This window comes from Cynocephalus volans, chromosome 17, assembly GCF_027409185.1.
Source record: "Cynocephalus volans isolate mCynVol1 chromosome 17, mCynVol1.pri, whole genome shotgun sequence".
Lineage (NCBI taxonomy): Eukaryota > Metazoa > Chordata > Mammalia > Dermoptera > Cynocephalidae > Cynocephalus > Cynocephalus volans.
Genome location: NC_084476.1, coordinates 30,550,230 through 30,575,147, shown reverse-complemented (window position 1 = coordinate 30,575,147; position 24,918 = coordinate 30,550,230). Strand labels below are relative to the sequence as shown.

General features: G+C 34.6%; 1 protein-coding gene across 9 annotated transcripts in view; it reads left to right on the top strand.

Annotated features, from left to right (window-relative positions):
* The window catches only part of FKTN (fukutin), a 69,380-nt gene that overhangs the window by 19,945 nt on the left and 24,517 nt on the right, over nt 1-24,918 (top strand). For 4 of the 9 annotated variants that reach the window (XM_063082017.1, XM_063082020.1, XM_063082015.1 and 1 more), the window contains 7 exons: nt 353-412; nt 2,896-3,099; nt 11,189-11,466; nt 13,026-13,158; nt 18,710-18,839; nt 21,050-21,183; nt 22,680-22,807. In XM_063082017.1, the coding sequence (XP_062938087.1) occupies nt 353-412; nt 2,896-3,099; nt 11,189-11,466; nt 13,026-13,158; nt 18,710-18,839; nt 21,050-21,183; nt 22,680-22,807 (1,067 nt within the window). Of the gene's footprint in view, nt 1-352; nt 413-2,895; nt 3,100-11,188; nt 11,467-13,025; nt 13,159-18,709; nt 18,840-21,049; nt 21,184-22,679; nt 22,808-23,607; nt 23,958-24,918 lie in introns of those variants that run through there. The other 5 variants (XM_063082019.1, XM_063082018.1, XM_063082023.1 and 2 more) reach the window with 5 other exon arrangements.

Below are 24,918 nucleotides of genomic sequence, written 5' to 3'. Positions count from 1 at the left end.
AATCAGTGTTTTCCATCTTGGGTTGTTAGAGCACAGCCTTATAACACCAATCCTAACAATCCTGCAAAGTAGGCATTATTACTTTCATTTTACAGACGGTTCCAGTGTCCATACTTTTCCTAATATACACCATAATTTCGAACATTGAGTTATTTTTTAAATAATGTTTTAAAAATATTTAGGTCTATTATAAAATTGTAGACTTCTTAGCTCATGACTGTGTGAAAATAGGTATTCGGATGTGCTTTTTAATGGTTATAAGCTAATAATAGTTTGAATCTCATGCTTATTCTCAATGTAATGTTGCATATTGGCCTTTGAATAGTAAAATGTTCTTTTGTTACCTTCCTAGAATGGAGCTGGTTTATCAAAATCCAGAGCAAGCCAAATTGGATTTGACAACACACAGTGGGTATGTACAGTAATCAAGGAATTCCTCAATTACAGTATTCATTTAGTTCATGTGTTTATATACTTTATAAGTATTTGTTGAATGATGACAGTAATAATTACCTTGGGGGGAGCAAGAGGCGGGTAGGTAGTGGCAGGGAAGGAGCAGGCCCAATGCCTAGTGCATGCCATATCTAATTTAGTCCTATGGAAACCTTAAGGAGTCAGTATTGTTATTCTCAATTCACTTAGAGATGTTAAAGTTAGTTAGCTAATAAATTGTTGAATCCAGATTCTGTCTGTGTCTAAAACTCTCATTCACTGAGCTATGGTGCTTTCCTAAATAAATGAATGTGTGAATCAGAGTTGAACTATGAATAAGGAAAAATTAATAATTAGGAATAATAAACCTCTTCAACATGTTCCTTTTATAAGATGAGGGGAAATTAGCAGTGTGGCCTTGTTTTGTTTTACAATTTCAGGGCCTGTACATTTATGAAATATATTTTCTTACCCTTTTTCTAACTAAATTTAGAATAAAAAACAGTGCTGGATTACTAATTAAAAAATTACATTTATCATGTTATTATACATTATGGAAATGATCAGGTATTTCCTGTGGATATACTGCAATCTTTGGCTTCTCTGTAACCAGAGATATGGAAGGCTTTAGGTTAGAAGTGGATTTTCTTCATTATTTATTTATTTATTTTTTGGCAACTGGCTGGTTAGGGGATCTGAACCTCTGACGACTGTGGTATTACAAGCCTAACGAACTGAGCTAACCTGCCAGCCCAAAAGTGGATTTTCAGATCACCAAGTAGTGATCATTTTAGGTAATTGCTGACACCAGTTAGATTCGAACTACTGTTTAAAAAGTAAAGTCTGGGATATCCTATTATCAGGCTCCTCAGCTATCTACTCTAGAAGTATCACTGTGTCTTTTTTTTTTTTTTTTTTTTAATTATTTGAATTGATTTTCTAAAGGTATTTTTGCTTCTATGTTCATTAGGGATCATAGTCTATAATTTTCTTGTTTTTGTAATGTTTTTGTCAGATTTTGCAGTAAGTATTAAACTGGCCTCATAACATCAGTTAGGAAATATTTCCTCCTGCCCAGTTTTCTGAAAGAGCTTTTGTAGAATTGGTATTCCTCCTTAAAAACTTTGGTAGAATTCACCAATGAACCATCTGCATCTGGAGTTTTTTCCTGTTGTTTTGAGAGCAGTTTTAAAAAAAAAAATTCAGTTTCTTTAATTAGTAGGGCAATTCAGATTTTCTGTTTCATCTCATGGTAGTTTTAAGTTTTTAAGCAATTTATCCATTTTCTCTAAATGGTTGAATTTTTTGACATACTTTTTTACTTAGCTGTCTCTCCCACTAAGGGATAGTAAACCCTTCTAGAGCTGAGATTATTATATTCTTGGAATTTGCATAATAGTAAACTAAAAACAAAACACTGATTTCTAGTTTTATTTCATTCTTTTTCCTTAAAATTCTTGATATCCTGTGTATTTAGTTATCTTGTATATGTTTTTAGAAGTTTCTTCGTATTTTGTGAATAGGAATTTATTCTTAATTCCATGAAGCACCTTTTTGATGAGCAAACATTCCTTTAAATTTTTTATTACTTTCATTGAAGTAGGCTTTTAAGCAACAATATGTATCAGTTATTCTGTTTATCTTTGCCACTCTTGGGTATTATTTACTCCTGAGTGTGATTTAGTCTGTCTTCATTCTAATTTTGAAAAATTTTTTTTTCAGTAGAGGACACTACTTACTGGACAGTGGAATTATATTTAAAAATATTGCAGGGCTGGCCAGTTAGCTCAGTTGGTTAGAGCGCAGTGTTGTAACACCAAGGTCAAGGGTTCAGATCCCCACACTGGCCAGCTGCCAAAAATAAAATAAAATAAAAATATTGCAATATTAATAGAAAATCAAACTATATATGGAATGATCAAGCAGGACTTTATTTTGGTCTGAGTCTTTTGCGTAGAAAGGTTAAGCAGCATTACAAATACAAAGAAAAGCGGCACACACAATTGATTTTTGGTTTTGAAAGGTTGTCATGACTGATTTTTAAAATCTGACAGATCTGATGTTTTCTTTTTTGCTTGAAAAGATTTAGCTAATACCAAGAGAATAATTTGTAAGCCTAAAGTTTTCATCTTAGATACCTCTTCCTCTGTCAAGATTTTCTTATCCTTTTGATGTATGTTTAATTATAAAATAGCTTACTGGTCTGGACTTTTAATATGTTGTATGTATTTTTATTATAGCATATTTGACCTTGTATTGTGAATATTTATTTGTCTTCCTTAGAAGATTGTGTGCTTCTTGAGAGCAAGGATCATATATCCTATTTGTTTGTTTGTTTTTTTTAGCACAGCAGTAAGCATGTAAACACACCATACATTCTTATAAAATTGATGAATAAAAATTTAATAAAATAAGTTTGCATTGGTTTAATTGAATTAAGGGGACTCTTTTCCTCTCAAACAGCGTGCAGTTAAAAAATTTATTATGCTAACATCCAGCCAGAATGTACCAGTGTTCCTTATCGATCCTTTGATTCTGGAATTGATTAATAAAAACTTTGAACAAGTCAAAAATATTTCTTATGGCTCCACTTCAGAATGCAAGTTTTTCTGTGTTCCAAGAGACTTCACTGCATTTGCATTACAGTATCACCTATGGAAGAATGAGGTAGGATGATTTGCTTTCAAATAATGGAATATGTGTTTTTCACAAAGTAGTATGGGATTAAACCAGTCTAAGATGTAAGACATTTTGAAATGTTCTTAAAACGTTTTATAAATTGTGTCAGGAATATTTTCCACTATAAGTAACAGAATACAATTAATAACCACTAAAGCAAATAGGAGATTTATTTTTCTTGAGTAACACAAGGTTGAAAGGTTGATGGCTGTTGATATTAGTTCAGATGTCCATTGATGTCTGGGCTTGGCTTGTATCTCTGAAGTTCTTTCTTCATTATCACAAGATAGCTGTCATAGCTCCAGGTATCACATTGTTACCAAACTCAGGTCTGGCTGCCCGTGCCCTTGAGAAGGAAAGAAAAAAAACCTCAGAAGTCAAATGGTTGGTGTTAGAAAAGCAGATGTATTCAGCCGAAGGAGATGACAGTCTATCCCATCTCAAAGATTTAGATTTACAGACAGGTTTTTAAAGGAGTGTTTGAGGGAATGGAATGTGGGAGGTGAAAAGCAGGAGAGAAGGAGACGTGAGTTATGAGGGACCAGGTGTATGGGACCAGGTACAAGGTCTCACCAAGGCCTCATCTGGTTTCTGTTCTCATCTTCACTGTTATCTCAGGACCCTGCAAAATTTTGAGTTGCCATGGTGTGCTTGGCTGGTATCCAAGGTCAGCTTCCAGTCACTTGGCCTTGATCATTTCTCAAAACTCTACAAGTCTCAAAGAAAGAACTGTTAGCTTTACAAAGTACTAATTAGCTTCTTGGCCTGTTTTACTACTTAGCAAGCAAGATAAGAAAGTCAGGGAATGGGAAGAAAGAGTGGAGAGAAAAAAACTGTCCTTTTTAATATCCCCCCACATCTGCAGCCCAGGCAGCTTTAGGTCCCAACATGGCTTCAGTCCTGCTCACTCCAACAAAATCCATGTTCAAAGCAGGAAAATGAGAGGTAGGAATGGCAACACACATCTGTCTTTTGAAGGAAAAATTTTCTCAGAAGCTTCTGGTAAACTGCTATTTATATCTCACTATCCAGAGCCATTGTCACATGTCTCCTAGTTGTGAGGGAGGCTAAAAAGACAGGTTTTAGCATCTTCATTATGTAAGCAGGCAGATAGGAAGGGTTAGGTGAGTTTTCGGTATATATCACATAAGGTATAAATGAGGGTAGTATCCCTAGTCTATAGTACTGTTCTTCCTGTTTTGTAAGTGCCTGGTACTTCTTTGATACTTGAGTAGAGTATTTCTTGGGTGTGTCCAAAAATCTGAACTTATGTTTCTATCCTCCTTAAAGGTTACAACGTGAAACTCAGACAGAAGTCAAAAAAAAAAAAAAAGTTTCAATCAAACATGCCAGAAATGTGCTTACTTCTTTTTTGGAATACCTCTAACTTTCTGATTTCACTATTTTTCATTCTGAAGAGTTATTCAAGTAAGAAAATTATCATCAAATTAAATGAACTTAACTAGGCAGTTAGCCACCCATGATAGATGTGCATTAAGTCGACAGCTGGATCTGTTTTAGTTGTGTTGACCCCTGCTGGCGGGGCTCACTTTCCAGGATGGTGGTGGTCTGGGAAATCACTATAAGCTATATATTCCTTAATTGCCCTAAACTCTTACACAGGGCATCAAGAGAATGGGCTCTGGCTTTTTCCTGGGCCGTGGTTCTTTCCATACGGTGATGCAGGTGATAAAAAACAGATGAAGTATATATATAAGTCCATGATTTTTGTTTGCTTGTTTATTTTTTCTCCTAATTTTACATTTTGAAGATGTTTAAACTTATGGAAAAGTTAGAACATGATATTTTAAATTGTTTATTTTTGAGCAAAATAATACGAGTGCTAAGTTTTAAAATATCAGATAGTTAAAGCAAAGCTTATAATGAAAAAGAGCAGTATTTGCCTTCCCTTTCCCACCCCTTATTCCCACTCCTAGAGCCAACCACTTTGAATTCTTTCTACCTTGTTTTCTTCTCACTTATAAATGTTTATATTTGTTTTTAACATTTCATATTTAGATTATGAATTATGAGACTTTAGCTCTTAAATCTACTTTGTCTCACATCTATACATACACAACTCCTATCATCATCCTGAAATGATTGCATTTTGTAGTTAAATAAATAGTATTAACTTTATTATGAGTGTATAGATATTTACATGGAAGCTACCAGTTTACTCTGGTTATATATCCTTTTCTCTCTTTTTTTTAAGTTTATTTATTAATAATACTTTTTTAAAAAAAATATTCTATGATGTTGTTGTGAAGCAGTTGGTGGGGAGGGGGAGAGGGAAAAGGGGAAAGAAACAGGGTGGGAAAAGGAGGAAGGAGGAGGGGTGGGGTTGAAGCCTGTGGCACCCCTCTCATTCCTGCATGGGAGACCAGGGGGCTTCCAGTGGTAACTTGGTCATTGCTGGGCTGGTTGCTGATGTCAGAGAGGTGTGGCTAAAGCCCTCGCCACCCCCATCACCCCAGCTCAGGAGCCCAGAGTGCTTCCTGTACCAGCTCAGTGGTGGTTCCTTCTTTCTCCTTTCACAGTAATCCATCTGTGAAATCTGCAGTAGAAACATAAAACTCTCAGTAGGATCTAATACATCAGGTAATCTCTCAGTTCCATTTTTATTTTTCCTTGGAGACATCCCTCCAGGAGCTCTTGGTCTTACACCTATAATATAGACTGGTCTGCTGTGCCAGCATTGTTTTGCAACTCCATTTCATAGCATTCTAGGAAATCCCCTTATCTTTCCTATGTTAAAAACCCCTATTTTCTAGATTACATGTGTCTTCTTGATTTACTCCATCATCGTAAGAGAGAACATTCTCCCATAACCTCCTGAGGAAGGGAGCATGGGAGGTTGAAACCTTGCATTTCTGAAAGTGTTTCTATTTTACCTTCCCATTTGATTTCTAATTTGGCTTACGTATCAGTTGGTGTGTGCTGTATAACAAACCACCACAAAATTTAGTGGCTTAAAACAACAATCACTTATTTAGCTCACTATTCTGTGACTTGGCACTTTGGGTAGGATTCAGCTAGGTGGTTTTTCTGGTCTCAGCTAAGCTTACTCTGCCAATTAGCTAGCTAGTCCTGCTTCTTCAGGATAGCTAGCTGTTGTATGGGGTAGTGGAGGTGCCTAGGCCATGTGTCTTTCATCATCCAGTCTACTTCAGGCTTATTCACAGAGCACTGAGAAAGCAAAAGTGTGCAAGGTCCTTTGACATTGTAAAATATTAAGATTTTTTTATTCATGAACATGAAATATATCTCCTTTAATTTGGGTGTCCTTTGATGCTCTTTAATAGAATATTCTAATTTTTCTTATAGATTTTGCACATCTTTTGTACAATTTATTTCTTACTACCTTACAGTTTTTATTGTGTGGGAGATTGGGGGGGATGTGGATAAGATATTTTTCCTCTTCTTTTTTCAATTCATTATTATAGGTGTATGAGAATGCTGTTGAGATTTGTATTTAGATCTTGTTTCCCAGCTTCTGTACTGAATTCTATAGCTACACTCTAATAGTTTATTCTCTCTCTCTATATATATATATCTTTCTCTCTTTTTCTCTGAGCGTAGATCATTGTATTGTCTGCATAAAAAACAGTTTGGTTTCTTCCTTCCTAATTCTTACAACTAATTTCTTTTTCTTGACTTCATGATGTAGTTAGGACCCTCAGCAATAGTATTGAAAGTGTTCCTTCTTTCTGAACTTTTTATTACTTGGATGCCAGACTTCCAGAATTGATCCTCTCACTTTCTTATCATTGCTCTATGATTTTCCATCTCTTTTTCCAACTGTTCTGCTTTTTAACAAAATCTTTAATGGTGCCATTGATTTTGTCTTTTTTTAAAAAAATTTTTATATTTTTATTTTCTAAAAGCTCCTTGTATTCTGCTTGTTCCTTATTATAGCACTGTGTTCTTACTTCATGGGTTCAGTTTTAACTTTTATAGCTCTGCACATTTTAAAGTTTTGGTTTTTTGAAAAAATCTTTTGCTCCCTGCTGCATTTTGGGTTTTTTTTTTTGTGGATATTTGTTTTTTGGTATGTTTATTTTTCTTATTTGTTTGTCTGTTTTCCATAATATAGATTTTCTATAATATTTGTTCATATTTAAGTATGAGACACTGAAAATCAATTGAAAACTTTTTTTATAGTCAAGCCTCATTAACTGATGGACTTTACTGTAGGGTTTAAGAGTGTGCCAGCTTTTTCACTAGGGAGACTTCTAAATGTCAGTATTTGTAGGTCATTTCTATTGGACTATTAGATTTTCTCATGGAAAAGTTTACAAGGCTTATAAACCATTTTTTACAAAGAGTATTTTATAATGTTCCTTTATTTTCCCAAAATGAAGTTCATGGAAATTTTAATCTTCCTACACACATAATCCCCCAAATCAATATAATGTCTTAACTGTTATATAATGTAGAAATAAAAGTTAATAATATATGCTTTAGTGTGTAAAAATTCAGGCAAGACTATACTGGACACCATAATAAAGTAATTCAGATACTTGTATTTATAAGCAGGATCACAGAATGTAATAGCTACAGATATAGACTCATACTATGAATGGTATTGTTGTTAGTAATGTGATTTTCCAAAATAGTTAATAAGTTTCCAAAAACAAAAAAGTTAAAATTGTCTCTCTATAGACATGTCTATTGTATTCCTGGGAAATAAGGGCTCAGATAATTATAAACCAATTTTTCACTATGTGATTGTCTTACAGGACATTTGAAATTAAGTAGAACACAGGATAGATTTTTATATTTTGTGTTGTAGGATTCTAGTATTCCTGGCCTAGGCCTCTAAGTGCCAGTTTATCATTATGGTAAACCAGAAATATCCTCATAAATATCTAAAATGTCTCTTGGGGGCCATACTGCATGCGTTGAGAACCACTGCTTTAGAAGAAAGGGAATATGCCATTCTTGGCAAAACTGATATGGCCAAAGTCAGTGGAAGAAGCAAAAGGTCAGCTATACTCAGAATAAACACACAGGTTCAGGTTATTTTTTTATACATATGACATCGTAGAGAGCCCTTGGATATTCTTCCTAAAACTTCTCACATGGTGTAGCTAAATAGATCATTAGATCTAATTACTGTAGACTTCATTTGCATGTGATTTTTTTTTTTTTTTTTAAATAATGCCACTACCCTAAAGTGAGCATACCACTGCCAAGGCAACTGGAGTAGATTTGTGCAGCACAGTCTTGACCTTTGTCTTTACTCCACTTGATCAGAGCAGCTTCTTTGTTCTTGACTCTTCTCTCTCTTATGGTTAGAAGATGGCAAGCCAAATGAGAGTTTTGCCTATTTTGTCTGTCAGTCTTTCCCACAACCCAAGATCAGATTTCTCTCAAAGTTTGGCTGGCCTTTTTAAATTTTTCTGAATTTATCATCTTATAATGCCTTTCTTTCATTCTGTACAGTAGTCTTTCTCTGAGTTGGCCACCATTACCCTCAATCAGTACTTTCCACTAAAAGAGGAGTTCTGTAGTTGACAATTCTAGTATAAGGAGAGTCAAGGTAAAATAGTATTAGCCAGGATAAATTACATTACTTGCTCTTAAAAACAACCCTAAAATTTCATTGACTTAACACAAGAAAGGAGTATTTGTCTTTACTCAAAATCCAGTGTAGCTATTCCTGGTCAGGGATATTCCTGAGTGACTGTCCTATAAGCAGTGATCCAGGGATCCAGGCTGTTTCATTTGTGTGGTTTTCCCATCTTGAAGTTCTTTGCTTTTATACATATAGATGGAAGACAGAACATGGAAGATCTTTTGGAACATTGTAAGGTCAGGCCTGGAAGTGGTATATGATATTTCTATCTACATTCCATTAGCCAGAACACAATCTAGCTCTGTATCCAAAAGAAGACACTGGTTGTTACCAGAAGTATCACTTTCTCTCATTTAACAATATAAACCACCACAACAAATATCTATTGAGTATCTGCTAGGTACTAGACACTGTTGCTTCCTATGGTTGAGAAACTTGTAGTCTGTTAATGGAGTTTAATCATTTGAATAAACAATTTAAAAACAGTACAATAAATAGTGTGATAGAGGCTTGTTTGTGTTATAAGAGCAAAGGTAAGGGCACAACTAATTCAGATGACAACATTGAAAGGCAATAAGTGGTGTGAAGAAAGTGCTCTTGAAAAATGCTGTGGCCAGTAAGACAAACTTCAGGACACTTCATCATTTAATAACCTAATGTCTGGTATTACTTCTTAGAGCTTTATTTTTCTTAATTGTGGACTATGCATAATAATATCTTCCTTGCTGTGGATATCAAGTGATATAATGAATAATGAGATGATGAGATAATGAATGTGAATAAGCTTTGTTCACAGGATATAAAATATAAACTAGAGAGGTCTTGTTATACAGTGAAAAGGACCTTGGATTTGGTTGGATAAGACCCAAATGCTTACAGTGACTTTGCAACTTATTAGTTTTGTTTTTTAAGACAAGAAACCTGACTTCTGTGAATTTGTTTCTTTATCTGTAATACCTGTGCTATTTATAGAGTAGATGTCATATGCAAATACAATAATGTATATAAAAGTTCTTTGAAAACTTTTTTTGTAAATTCCTATTCAAATGTAAGGTGTTCTTAATAATTAATACTATTAAAAAATCTATTAACACTGGTTGTTGAGATTAGGACTAAAATCTACCATATAGTTTAATCTTGTTACATGAGATTTATACTGTAAGTAATGATGTCAGAAAATGCACTTTGTCTTTGTGTGTTTCACACTACTTTGTAATGTGCATTTTGATAGGTAACATTTTAGGTTGTTGGGCTATAAACTTTGAGATGATAGAACTATTTTTTTGAAGTACTTTTGAAGATTAGGGTTATTAGAAGTTAAATTAAGAATTACAAGTTTACTAGACAGAGTCGAGATAGGGGAGAGTAGTGGAAAGAGGAGGGCAGGGGGACAGAAAGAGGGGAAAAGAACAGAAAGAAGAAAAGAAAAATGTTAGGAACAAGCTCTTGACATTTCAACATTTAGAAATAAGGTAGAGGAGGAGTCAGGTAAGAGTTTGAAAAGAAGAGGCCTGTGAGGAAGGAGGGAAATCAAGAGAATGCAATGCCCTCAATGCCAAAAGAGCAAAGTGCTTGGGCATATGGGTCCGGTGACTCCAGTGCTGCTGGGAGGTTCGGTAAGATGAGGACAGAAATGTGGCCAGTGGATTCAATTGTATGGAGGTCAGTGGCCACCTTGAAAATAGCAGTTTCATGGAGAAGGGGGCAGAAGCCAGATCAGAGCCAGTACTCTTGGGTTGAAGAGTATGTGGGAGGTGAAGCTTTGGAGACATGAAGAATAGAACACACTTTTGGAAAGTTTGAGTGCAAAGGGGAACAGAAATGGGACATGAGCTAGAAGGAGACCCCACAGGGTAAAGAGAGGTTTTATTTTATTCATAGAAGATACCAGAGTATGTTTGAATGGCTGATGGGATTGATCTGGAAAAGAATGATGCAGGAGATGTAGAACTTCAGGAGTGAAGTCTGAGAATGGGAGGGATGGGGTCCAGTTTCTCAAGAGTTGACCTACCTTCAAAAAATGATTTAACAGGTAAAACTCATAATTTTCTGTTCTTTAAGAATATTTATCTATACCATAGACGTTATCCTACAGTGAAGACAGCTAGCATTGAGGGTTATAGTTTGTGTTCCGTGAAGTATATCTAATCCTGAAAGAAAAAAGAATTACAAGTTTAACGTGCTATCCTTATGTTAACATTTACCTTATAGAAACTAATCAGAGAACACTAAAATGGGCATTCTCATTCCAAGAAAGAAATTTATATTAATTTTCATAAAGCGGGTCATTGGACATATCTTCCATGCTACAGAGTTTATTTACCACTTTCCTTTATTCTCCCACTACTACTTTCTGCTCATTACTCTCATTTTAAAATCTTCTGGCAAAGAGCAGATAAGTACAAAAATATGGCCCAATTCAGTGTAAGAATCATTTTAGTTTTGCTCGTAGTATTTGATTTCAAATATTCAATCTTGCTGTTTCTTTGGTTCTAGGAAGGCTGGTTTCGGATAGCTGAGAATATGGGATTTCAGTGCCTAAAGATTGAGAGCAAAGATCCCCGGCTAGACGGGATAGATTCACTTTCTGGAACCGAAATCCCCCTGCACTATATCTGCAAATTGGCCACTCATGCCATCCACTTGGTAGTCTTTCATGAGAGGAGTGGCAACTACCTGTGGCATGGCTATCTACGACTCAAAGGCCACATTGACAGGAAATTTGTTCCTTTTCGAAAGTTACAGTTTGGTCGTTATCCTGGAGCTTTTGACAGGTAAGTTCAGAGTTCAAAGGGGGAATGTGAAATGACTGTTGTCCAGTCATAAATTCTTGTGCATTTTTTAGATTTAGTAATGAAATCTAATAGATAATTCACGTAAACGTTCTTAGTATCATTATTCTTAATGCCCCCAAATTAGAAGCAACCTAAATGCCCTTCAACAGTAAAAGGATAAATGAATTTATATGTGTATATATATGTTTTCATACAGCAAAATCATGCAGCAGGGAAGTAAATGAACTAGAGCTCTATGCAACAGCATGGATGAATCCTCCGATGTTGAGTGACAAAAACAAGTCACAAAAGAGTACAAATATTATGATTACATTTATTAAAAGTTCAAATACAGGCTAAATTATATTCATAGATTTGTACTTATACATTAAAGGTATTAAGAAGAATAAAGAAGAGGTAGCAGAAAAGAGATTTTATTTCTAGGGAAGATAGAGTGGGAGTGATTGGCTAGGACACAGAGAACTGCAGAGAAGCTGACAAAATTCAGTTCTGCGGTAGAGAAATGGGTGTGTATTTTATAATTCATTTTTTTATGCCTTTATGTTTTATGCACCTTCCTGTATATTTTTAAAACTGTGTGCAAAAATATATTCTTAGCTATCACAGTAATAAAAATATTTCTTATGAGAAACAGTAATTTGAAGGGATTCATGTAAAATTTGATAAGCTGTAGTGGATGATAAATGACTGAAAAAGGTATTCAAAACTGGAGGCTTCTTCATTTTTTGTATATGTGATATCAGACCTTTTCTGAACCAAGCCAGGTTTTAGAAATAAAATGACCAGAAAAAAGAGTAGTGTGTGTGAGAAAATATTTTGTTGTTAGTATTGGCTCCTCTTATTATTTTAGTCTAAATCATAATAGCCACTATTATCTTACCACTTTTATGCATGTTTTTTTCTTATTCTGTATTTCAAATAAATGTCTTTAAGAAAACATCTTTTAGTTTTTTATTGTGAATTTATTTGAAAGTTTAATTAATAATTCAGTGAAGTTAAAAATTGTTAGTCAGCAAATATTAAACATAAATGTATGCCAATACATAAAAGCCATCTCTACATTGTGCAAGTATAATTTTATATAAAGAGGAATCAAAAATATTCATCAGAATATCTGTGGAATATCTGAAATACAAAAGACCGATTCCCAGATTAGCATTTTGCCTGCTAATGAGACTCCCGGGCTGTTGTAATTTACTCATGTGTCTTAAGTGGTAAAAATGTTGACTTCTCCAAAAGTAAATTGATAGTTTAAAATTATGTCAGTTAACTTTCCTTTCTGCTTAAAATGCCGAGGTTTTATGAACAAGTATAAAAATATTTTAAAATATATTAACCAAGATGCTTAAATTCATTTGCTGTTTGATATTGGATTTTCAAGGTCTTATTATATTTGCTAATTGGTATCTGAGGTAATTGAGGAAAATATGCTTGATGTTTAGCTATTTTGCTAATGTTTGATATTTTAAAGAGGCTGCCTCTTTAAAACATTAAAGAGGGGTTAAATCCTTATAATAAATTTTAACTTTTGTTTTTAGGCCAGAGTTACAGCAAGTTATTGTTGATGGACTAGAAGTTCTCATTCCTAAAGATCTAATGCACTTTCTAGAAGAAATACCACACTCTAGGTTTATTGAGTGTAGGTATAAAGAAGCTCGAGCATTTTTTCAGGTTAGAGACAACCAAATAATCTACTTTTTAAAATAAAGGAAATGTGTTTATTTTTAATATTTCTTGGGGGGAAATGAAGAGACTTATGGAAAATAGATGTGAAAACATCTTTTTTAATTCATCTATTTTCTTCCAGTTTGTTTTCTTTCAATTTTTTAAAAAATTAAAAATTAACCTTAAACTATTTCTTCCCTAAATAAATAGACTGATATTTATTTATTGTTTTATTTGAATAGACTTTGATAGGTTTAGCACTGTCATCTACCTTCAATTAAGATAGACTGTAAGCTTTAAAAAATTCTCTTTTTGAAGCACTCCAAGTGGGATGAAGCCACTGTAGAAGGTGGACCTTATAGATTTAGAAAGGACTTCATGGGAAATATAGATTTTCTCAGAGGGTTGGCATTGAATATGAATTTTTTGTGTTTATGAAGGTTTTTGAAGATAAACGATATTACAGAGACCAAGTGCTTTTTGAACTTTATTCTGTTGCTCTAGCTTTCAATTTGATAGGCATTTATTGAAAATCTGTTTCCCAGGCTCCTGACCCTGGGGCATGAAAGTTCAGCTCTAAGAGATGACATAAAACAGAGATATAGTGAAAACAGGCAAATTAACAGTGGGGTTTTGGTACCCTAATCCTTCCACTTGCCCTTTATTTTCTGTGGTTCCCTGCCAAGAAAGCTGGATACACAAAGACAGGAACAGAATGGGAAAATGAAGTACCAGCTTTATTGCTGCCAAGTGCCCAATATCCACAAATACAAGATTTCTCGGGCATAGTGTGCTGGCCCCCAAACCTATGCCTGACAGTCCACATGGGCCTTTCTAGCCCTATTTCCTTGTATCCATAACTGTGGAACTATGAAATTTACCCACTCAGCCTCATGAATGAAAAGATGGAAAAGCGCATGTGTGGATGGGTCTAGTGCAGTAGGCAAGTGCTGCCCAACATATCCCCACCACATAATAACAAGAAGTAGAAGAGATGGAATTTGGTGCTTAAGTTTGGTCACTCACTCTTCTTGTCTTAAGAGAATTTGTTGTGGTCGCCACTTCTGTCATAGCAGTTATCACAGTGAATTGTGAATGTCCATCTTGTCCCACTACTAAATTGTGTGAACTTCTTGATGACAGGCATTTTATTTTATTCCTATCTGTAGCCCCAGTATCTACCACAATACATGGCACAAAGATAAGATCCTAGAAATATAGGAAAATGCATGGAGAATAAGGTGCTTGTACAAATCAAATGATTTTTATTTAAGGACACTTACTAGGGCTACTCCATTACATAGAAAGCACTTGCCCAGACTCATTTTATCAATCTTTGTGAGAAAGCTGTGTAAAATGTAAAATGTTTCAAAAATACTGAGAAATCATGTAGATAGTATATTTTTAAATTCCGTATTTTTTACTGTTGCTTTTGAAATTTTAAGAACAAGCACTTAATCAGCATTTGAGTAAAGAATATGGATGACAGATGTTTAGAAGGCTTATCAGCTTATTACAGCATCATAGTTTTGGTGTTCAATGTCCCATCAAATAGCAAGATTGTAATGCTATCTGGAGGTTTATCATAACACGACCAGGTGGAACTTTGTGTTCACAGAGTTGTGATTCCTAATTTGTTTTTATCTCCTGCTAGTGTATTGGTATTACTGATATAGAGTGCCTAATGGGATTGATAACTTTTTATTCTTATCCTCTTAAATATTTCATTCCTCATTATTTCTTACGTTAGAACGGTGATTAAAAACACCAGAAGTGTCAGTTTTCAAATTCAAGTGAACATACATATATTTGAGCACTTGATGGCGCCAAATACTTGGTGTAAAACAAGCAATGAACTAATCTAATAGACCTCATTAAGCTGCCTCCTTTCTTTTTTCTTTTTCTTTTTTTAAAAATAATTTTTAAGGGCTGGCCCCGTGGCTCACTTAGGAGAGTGCGGCGCTGGGAGCTCAGCGGCTCTCCCACCGCGTGTTCGGATCCTATATAGGGATGGCCGGTGCGCTCACTGGCTGAGCGCGGTGCGGGCGACACCAAGCCATGGGTTACGATCCCCTTACTGGTCACATAAAAGAATAAATAAATTTAAAAAAAATAAAAATAATAATTTTTAATTACTTTCAAAAACATAAAAGCTGTAACTACAAATCAAATAACCTTTTTTCTTCTGAACCATTGGGAGGTAAGCTATCAACAAAATGCCCCACAACCTCAAATAATTTAATATTTTCTAAAAAGAAGAATATTCTCCTACATATCCTGATATAAAAGTTAGGAATTAGCATAGATTATTACTATTTAATCCCCATTCAAGTTTTGTTAATTGTCCTAATAGTGACCTTTATAATGAAAGGATTCAATTCAGAATCACATCTTGTATTAATTTTCCTGTCTTTTTAGTCTTTTTCACTCTGGGACTGTTTCTCAGTTATTTTTTGACTTTCATGACTTTGATGCTTTTGTAGATTATGGGCCAGATATTTTGTAAAATATCCTTCATTTGGGGTTTGGATAGTTTTTCCTTATGTTAGATTCAGGTTATACATCTTTAGAAGGAATAACACAGAAGTGATGCTTTACTCTTCTTATTTCATCCTGTCAGGTGCTGCATGATTTTGATTTGCCCCAATACTGTTAACATTCACATTGTTCATTTGATTAAAGTGCCATCAGCTAGCTTTACCCCTATGTAGTTTCTACTTTCCCTTTGAATTTGGCATGAAGTTACTTTAAAACAGTATAAATATTGTTTTCCCCTTCAAACCTTCAATTTATTTATTTGTTTATATCAGTGTGGACTAATGACTTTCTATTTTATCCGGTAGGTTATAGTCCATTATTTTCATTATTTATTTTGATCTTCAAATTGTTCCCTTTTTGGCCAGTGGAAACCCTGTCACAGTGTCTTCTGTGTCTTTTTTAACACGTCTCTATCATTTTTTGAGCACTTTCTTGCTCTTTTAGCACAATAAGATTTGCCCTATCCCTGGGATCAGCCATTTCTCTGAGTCTTTGTTCCTTTTAGAAGCCTAGATCTAGATGTAAAGTGTACCCATTGATTTGGGTTTTGCTGCACACAGGCCCTCTCAGTGGACAGGGGTAGGATGTGTGTGTATGTCTGTATATATTTATTTCTATATATTGAAATCCATGAATTCACATTGATATCTCCAGTCCAGTTAAGTTATAAGATCCAAGTAAAGAACATAGGGTTCATTTCCATATTCGTGACTCCATTCTCAAACAATGAGAAGAACCCTGACTTCCATTGTCCTTAGTATATTTACTTATTTGTTCAATCTCCCTGTATGTAACCAATCTCCCACCCAACATTTGTACCTGTTAGTCTATTAGTCCACAGTGGGAGCAGGGGTAGAAGAGGGGAATGCTAGAGTAGGTGTGGGACCATTTCAACTTCTCCCTCATAATCCTGCCCTCAGCACCCTTTGAGCTGGTTTCCCCATCTGAGGAAAAGGAACAATTATCTCTACTTCACAGGGCTGTTTTCTGTTTGTTTTTGAATTGAAAAACAGTTTTATAAATTGAAGTCATCAAGGAAACTCAGTGTGAAGTGACATAAAGAACCAAATTTTCACGCAAAGCATTTGGAGAATATATTTGCATTATGTAGATGAGGAGGGGGCTCAGGAAGGATGAGGGGGGATGCAGACAGAGGATAGGAGATGAGGGGGCATGAGGAAACCCTTTAGTGTCTTAGCCCAGTTACAAATTGTAGCACTGGAGAGTTCTTATATCTCATAGTTAATTTGATCCTTTTAGTCACTCTGTGCATTAAGGCAAATATTCTCCTTTGACAGATAAGAAAACTGATGCTTCAAGATGTCGGCAAATACAGTCATTATAGGCTGAGCATGAACTAAATACTAGGTCTCCAAACTCTTAGTTCCAGTCTTTTTCTTCTGTAGCAAGGATAAGAACATGTACTGCTCATTCCAGTTATATATTCTAAGAGAAGTTATGGCTCTGAGGAGAGAGATGATTTCGTATTGAAGGAATCCTATATAATTTGCATATTCTGTAGATGGTGACTTATCTGCAGGAAACTCACTTTTTTCCTAAAGTTACTTTTTGCTGAAGATCCTGTATTTCTAGAAACTCTATTTTCTCCTGCTGTATTGTAAAAGAATCATAAGATATTTTAGGAGATTGTAAGCATGTGAAGGGCTTAGTCAATTATTCATTTACCATTCATCAATATGTGTTGCTCACATATTATGTGTCAGGCACAATTCTAAATCTGTAGGGGTGCAGTACCTGCCCTGAAAGAATCATATTTACAGGTTAGTGGAGGGAATATAAATAAAATCAACAATTAGAATTAAATATGATACAAATTATAGTAAAAGTATGTACAAGTGGTAAGTGGTATAAGCTTATTGAGGAAGTAGATTATTTCCTTTGTCTTTGTATATCTCATGCCAAACATATAATTCTTTGCACTATAAATGTCAAACTGAATAGGGACACTGGGAGAATAAATACATACATCTTCCTGGGAAAATCAGGGAATGTTTCTCAGAGGCTAGGGCTGAGACCTGAAAGATTTTGTTAGTTGAGAGCATATCAGACAAAGGAAACAACATGTATAAAGGCACCAAGGCTTGAGAAGTTGTGGTATATTTGGGAACTTATAAGTTATTGCTGTACTGTAAAGTATGAGGAGGGGTGAGATGGGGCTGGACCAGTAGTCAGGGACCAGAACACACTGTCCTTGTCTGCCAGGCCAAGAAGTTTAGATTTTGTCCCTTAGGCAGTGAAGCATCACTGAAGAATTTATAGTGCTTTCCTCACTTCTGGACACTCTAAAAATGAAGAAAATTAGGAAAGCAAGATGACTAAGTAAATGATGATATTTGCCTAAAACTTCATAATTTGCAAGGCATTTTTCTACTTAAATCTTCACAGCAGTCCTGCAAAGTGTAATTATTATCCTTAAATTATAAATGAGGAAATTAGATCAAAGAAAGGTTTATTTTTTTCATTCTCTCATTCATTCAACAAATATTCAGGCACTGCTCTAGGCACTGGAGATACAGTGAAAAACAAAGTGAAGTCACTTTCCTCATGGAGCTAAAAAGAAATGGAGCTAGATTTGAATACAGATAATATGAATCAAAATCACAGTCTCTTTCTACTGTACTACACAGTCTCAAGACCAATAGCATCAGTGAATGATAAAAGCATCACTGAATTCAACTTTGCTTGTAGCTCCCACAATTAGCCTTCTTTCCCCCTAACTGCCCAACCTGCTAAACTGTGATGTGGAAGAGGGAGCTGATAAATGTAGGTCTCACCCTTTGGGAACCCTGTTTATATTTTTTCCTTTTTTACTTGTCTCTCCTAGAATCTACTGCTATATTCTTATTTTAATGTGTGACTAACAAGTAACCATAAAACTTGATTTTTGTAATAGAAAGATATAATATGTGGAATTTTAAAATTTAAATTGGATGTCACAGAAATGTTTCTAACAATTTAGAAATAGTTAATAATAGCTGACTGTTTATCATATCTGTAGCAGTACCTTGATGATAACACTGTGGAAGCTATGGCCTTTCGAAAGAGTGCAAGAGAATTATTGCAACTAGCAGCCAAAACATTAAAAAAGTTGGGAGTACGGTTCTGGCTGAGCAGTGGAACTTGTCTAGGTAAAATTCTTGTTGCTTTATATTTGTCTTTTTTTCATTTTGTCCTCTTTGGCTTTAGGGATGATTGCTTGAGATGACAAAACATCAGGGATATTTGAAGTGTTAAGTTTATAGACAATAAACATTAGTGCATGGAGCAATGACCTATTGATTTCTTTAAAGAAATTAATTTCAGAAATACAAGGACACTTTGAAAAGTTTGTGGAAAAATAGGAATAAAAGATAATACAGGGCCGGCCCCGTGGCTCACTTGGGAGAGTGAGGTGCTGGTAGCGCCGAGGCTGCAGGTTCGGATCCTATATAGGGATGGCTGTTGTGCTCACTGGCTGAGCGTGGTGTGGACGACACCGAGCCAAGGGTTGCGATCCCCTTACCGGTCAAGGAAAAGAAAAAAAAAAAAAAGATAATACAAATCTTTCTGTGAAGTTTTTGAAGGCCCTTCATATAAAATAGAATGTTAGGCAGGCCATGTTTGTGCTTACCAAAAATTATAAATATGTAAGATTTATATCAACATGTAGACTATAGTTGATTCTCAGGTAATATTTAAATTAGCATTTTATTATTTCTATTCCAAAGATTGTCACTGCTGTTTTAAAAAACTCTTGTTCTATTTCTTTACTTACACACCATACAAATAGCTTGCATTGCACTAAAAGTTTCTAATGAGAGAAATATTGAAGGGAGTGGCATGAGATCCTCCACAAATCTTTTCTAGGTCAATGGTTAGACATCACCATTCATCTGACATGGGAGAAATATGGACTTTTCTATAGACTTTAGGCAAGTTGCTGTTAGAATCTGAAAAAGGTCACTGGATCTCTGTCCACTGTCTATTAGATCAAACATTTTGGAATTTAGAATTCTTTAGAATCTCAAATTTTGTTTTGTCTTTATTTGTTCCCTCTTGATTATAAATGTACTTAATTATAACTGTATTTGTATAAAAGTTAATTCAGCTCCTGCTTTTACAGGGTTACCATATAATTTATTGTCCAAGAGACTTTTGAGAGTGAAAGGAAGGGCCATTAATAGTTATCCTGGTACAATAGGTGTAAACTGGGATATATGGTTATCTTATCTATTAAGCTTTGTGGAAAATTCACATGGTTCTTCTTGTCAAGGAGCTTACCACTAGAGTGAGCCAAAGAAAGAGCACATCTCACACATTTATGTGATATTTGCTTTAAGGTTTAACTTTTTAGAAGCAAGGCTGTTTTATAGACTGTCATCCAAAATACTTTTTAATCATTTGTCATTATTTGAGTTTTAATCCCATGGTTTTCTTGATTTAAGGGCATTTATGAAATGAGGGAGTTGTACTGGATGATATTTAAGGAACCTTTCATTTTTAATAGTTTTTAATTCTTTGATAGAATTCTTTTAGAATTCTAAGTAATATTGCCTGATAACAATGCCTATAAGGATAATTGTAGACAATTTACTTACTTTTAAAATAATTTGGGACCGAGCCCGTGGTGCACTCGGGAGAGTGCGGCTCTGGGAGTGCGGCGACGCTCCCGCCGCGGGTTCGGATCCTATATAGGAATGGCCGGTGCACTCACTGGCTGAGTACCGGTCACGAACGAGACAAAAATAATAATAATAATAATTTGGATGGAAGGATTAGAAGGATAATAGGGAAGACCCAGGAGACCCAGGAGTCCTTAGTAATATTAAGGTATAAATTTTACTTTTTTTTATAACAACACAATAGCACCTAATCGAGTAAACACTCAGAATTATCTTTTGTCAGTATGTTGAAAATTGAAGCTGATACTGTTTTTCTTTCTTATATGACCCATCAGATATGAGCTGTTCAGAGCTGTTAAATTCTATAAATTATTGCTCAGGAAATGTATATCGATTAAGCAAAAGAATTAAGAATTTTTAATATCATATCTTAAAGTCAACATCTATCACTAGAGGTTAATGATTAAACATTCTCAACAGCAACTTAACTTTTTTAAATGGATGGCCCAGTTAACATTATTAATGCTAATGGTTTACTCAGAAATTAGAATGAAAGATTTTGGGGAAGCTGAGTGTTCAGGCCAATAAAAATAAAGATAGATGAGGTAGGTAGGTAGATAAATGGAAGGTTCTTCAACAGTTGACTCCTATAACCAAGTCTTTTAGTTTGGAATTTAATTTTTTAAAAAAATAGCAAAGCACCCTAAGTATTCCTTTTTTTTTTTTTTTTATTTAAGGATGGTATCGGCAGTGCAACATTATTCCTTATAGCAGAGATGTCGATCTAGGAATTTTTATACAAGATTACAAATCTGATATTATTTTAGCATTTCAGGATGCAGGACTTCCACTCAAACACAAATTTGGGAAGGTCAGTAACAAAAATTGGCTTTATTTCATAAGTAACATGTCTCAATTGTAAAGCTTATATTAAACAACTCAGACATGGTTAAGAATGCTGGGTAAATGATTTTATCACTCAGTATTGACCAGGATAAGTTCAGCAGAAGTTTGTTAACACTTGTGATTTCCACACTATTTAAAAAAAAACTAGAAAATCTGGCTTCCTATTGATAATGAGGAAAAAGGTTCTTGGACTCTTATAGACTAATTTTTTACCATTATTTAGGCAATAATATAACAAAATTAATATAATATGTAATATACAATTAGTATAATAATTAAGAATCCCACCCACACTACCTGAAGTTACATTGTTTCTCATGAGTCATTTAATTGTATGTTCACTTAGGTGTGGATGTCATTATCAACAGGAAACATTTTATTGATTACTGGGGCTAGAAATATAGAATCATTTTAAACTAGTACTTCAATTTCTTGGGTATCTCACATGTTCTAGGTTATAGCAGTTTGCTCTGAGATCAACCAGGGATAGGTCATCATGGCCTTGATGAAATCTCCCTCTAGTCATGATTCCTTGCAATCATCTTGCTCTTAATTTGCTTGTTCCCGGGGAGGTGGTATCCTGCAAAGCAAGCAGGAGTATGTTTAGTCACTGGATAATTATTTATCCTATCATAGTCATTCTGTTTTACCAAAAAATTAATGAAATATTTTCCTGAGGTCAAACTCAAAACAATTGAGCTCTAGTAATTCAGCAAACATTTGCCAAGCCTTCACTGTATGTCTGGCACTATGCTGTGCACTTGGGACACAGAGATGAATAAATTACAGTTCTTACCCTTGAGGAGCTCACTGTCTAATTAGGAGGTAAACGTGTATTAATAATTAAGGTATTAGTGCTGTAACAGATGCACCACGTCTAATGGAAACATAATTATTTGTAGTTTAAGTTTCTTTAGGACAGTGCTCCCAGAATTCTTTTTTTTTTTTTTTCCTGTACCTTAACTTTTTATTTCTTCTTTTTTTCATGTATATAATGTTATGATCTATGCCATGTATATGGCTATGTGTAATACCATTTTATTTAGGTACTTATTTATTGATTGTGATGAGAGACTTATTTGCTGATAATTTTACATGGTTATTGAAAGGAGTAATTATTCTTTGGTTTCCTTCTTTCTTTTGTCAGAAAGGGACTCTGGAATGGGATGTTTCTATTTTCTCTGCAGAGTAGTTGTTCAAATACCATAAGTCATTTACTCTTGAGTTGTCATCAATTGTAAAAAGCAACATTATTTCATGTGTAGTTAAGGAAAAAAATTAAATGATGGCATGCTCCTGACACATTCCATTTTTGAGGTGCTCCAACTTGAAAAAAGTGTGCATCTTAATTAATATTATATATATGTAAAACGTAAGAATCTTTTTCTCTTATTTTAAAAAAAGTTTTAAAAAATGTGTTTCCTTTATTTCAGTCTGTGAAGGTTTTCCTCTTTTCCCTAGGTAGAAGACAGCTTGGAACTATCCTTCCAAGGAAAAGATGATGTAAAACTTGATATTTTTTTCTTCTATGAAGAGACTGACCATATGTGGAATGGAGGCACTCAGGCCAAAACAGGAAAAAAATTTAAGTATGAATCAATAAGTACTTATGAAACAGGCTGTAGAAATAACTTCAAAAGTTAGAAATAAGTAACTGAAAATGGGAAAAAAAAAAACTTTATTAGATAATACTATATTATTAAAGTTTCCTTATTTAGATAATACTTTCCTTTATTAGATAATACTTTCTCAGCTTACCCATAGAGACCAGTTATGCCTGCAGAGTGAGAACTACTTATAAGGACAGTCTGTGAGGAGGAAGTGTACCTGGGTTTGTCAATCCAATGAGTCATTGTGATTAGAAAGAGAATACCAAAGCAAGTGACACAAAAATCAAGCTCAGAGCTTAAGCAAAAAAACTGATTGTTAGAGATGTTGGAGCTTGATAATAGTAAGGGAATGGATATGGGTTGGCAAGAAGGAGATAGTCAAGGTGAAATGAAGTTTAAGTGAAGAAATTAGGATTGAATAGGGCTGAGGCCATGAGTGCTGGGCAAGCTTTAGAATGTGACTTTCATATAGACTGGAGGCTAATTTTTAAAGGATACTTACTAGGTTAATAGCTAATATCAATTTTAAGATACACCATTATTTTATGTGCTTCTAAGAGCACTGCCAATTATATATACACATGATTCACAGATGGAAAAGTTGAGGAGAAAGCTGTCTCAGAATTGATGAAATGCATCAATGAAATGTTAGATTGGTGTTGCTAAAATCTGGTGGGTGTCTTTTTTTTTTTTTTTTTTTAACACTGCTATAGCCAAACTCTTTGACGGGAAAAGACAAAAATGACATTAGAGTAACTATGCTCTTTTTTGTGATCCAGTTGGCCTATCCTCAATTCCAAGAGAGAGTATGAGAATTGGAACCCAAAGAACAAGGGCTTTGGAGTTATGCAGACCTGGGAAACCTCAGCTCTACCCTAACTGATTTGTTGCCTTTAGCTTTTCTGGATCTTAATCTCATCTATTAAATTAGGGTAACTGTGTGTCAGGTATATTCTCAACATTTTATACGTAACCCATCTAATCCTCACAACAACCTTAGGCAGTAGATATTCTCTGAGGCACTGAGAATGTAAGTATTATTTGTTGAAGATCGCAGAACAAACAAGTGAAGGAGTCAGACTGACAGCAGTCTGTCTCTAAGGTTCATGCTCTTAACCGCTATTCCACACTACCTCCCAAATACTCCTGACAGTATGATGCAGTTAGCATAATGCTTAGCACTTAGTAAGTTTTCAGTAAACGGGGGTTATCATTGTTATTATTTGAATATTATCACTATTATGATTACTAATGTAATTATTATCATTACTGCCATTATTATGGTACTCATATGACCAGGGGCATAAATTTACCTCACTAACTAGTTGAGACTGGGGCTTCTGTCAGTAAATAAATTTGTGCTATTAAGCACAAAAGAGAGTACTCTTTAAACAGAGGAAGAATTCCAAACTCAGACTGGTTCCTCCTGGGTACTTTGACACACCATACTGGGATCCCTGAATCTTTATCTGAAGGCAAGGAGTCTTCATGTAATGTTAAACTTGTTCTGGAGGTTTGAGAATAATCCAAACCTTTTTCTCAAACTAATAAAATACTCCCAAGTTGACATTGATCACAGCGCATACTCTGGAAACTTTTATCTATTACAAAAAATTATTTGCTTTATGACAACAAACTTAACCATGCTGAGTAAGCTCTAATTGAAAGACACTTAGAAATTAGTATGTTAATGAGTATATAATTGACACTGTCATTGTGGCTATATGAATGGAGAGAGGGAATAAGTGTTTTTGACACTCAGCTACAGTTTGTTTATTCAGAATATGATAGAGATGTCAAATTTGATGTCTAATTTAGAGGCTTAAAAAAAACTACATGGTAGTTAAGGGCATGGTGTCAGTGTGCTTGCTTTTGAATCCAGCTCCACATTTTACATTGGGCAAGTTACTTAACCTCTCTGTGCCAAAGTTTCCTCAATTGCAAAATGAAAATAATAATAGAAATTGCCACATAGAGTGTTTTTAAGTAGTGAAAGACTTAATACAATAAAAAGGCTTTGAGGAGTGTCAAGATACCCTAAGTGCTAAATTATTACCTACTATTTAATACTACTGTAGTAGTGTTAGTAA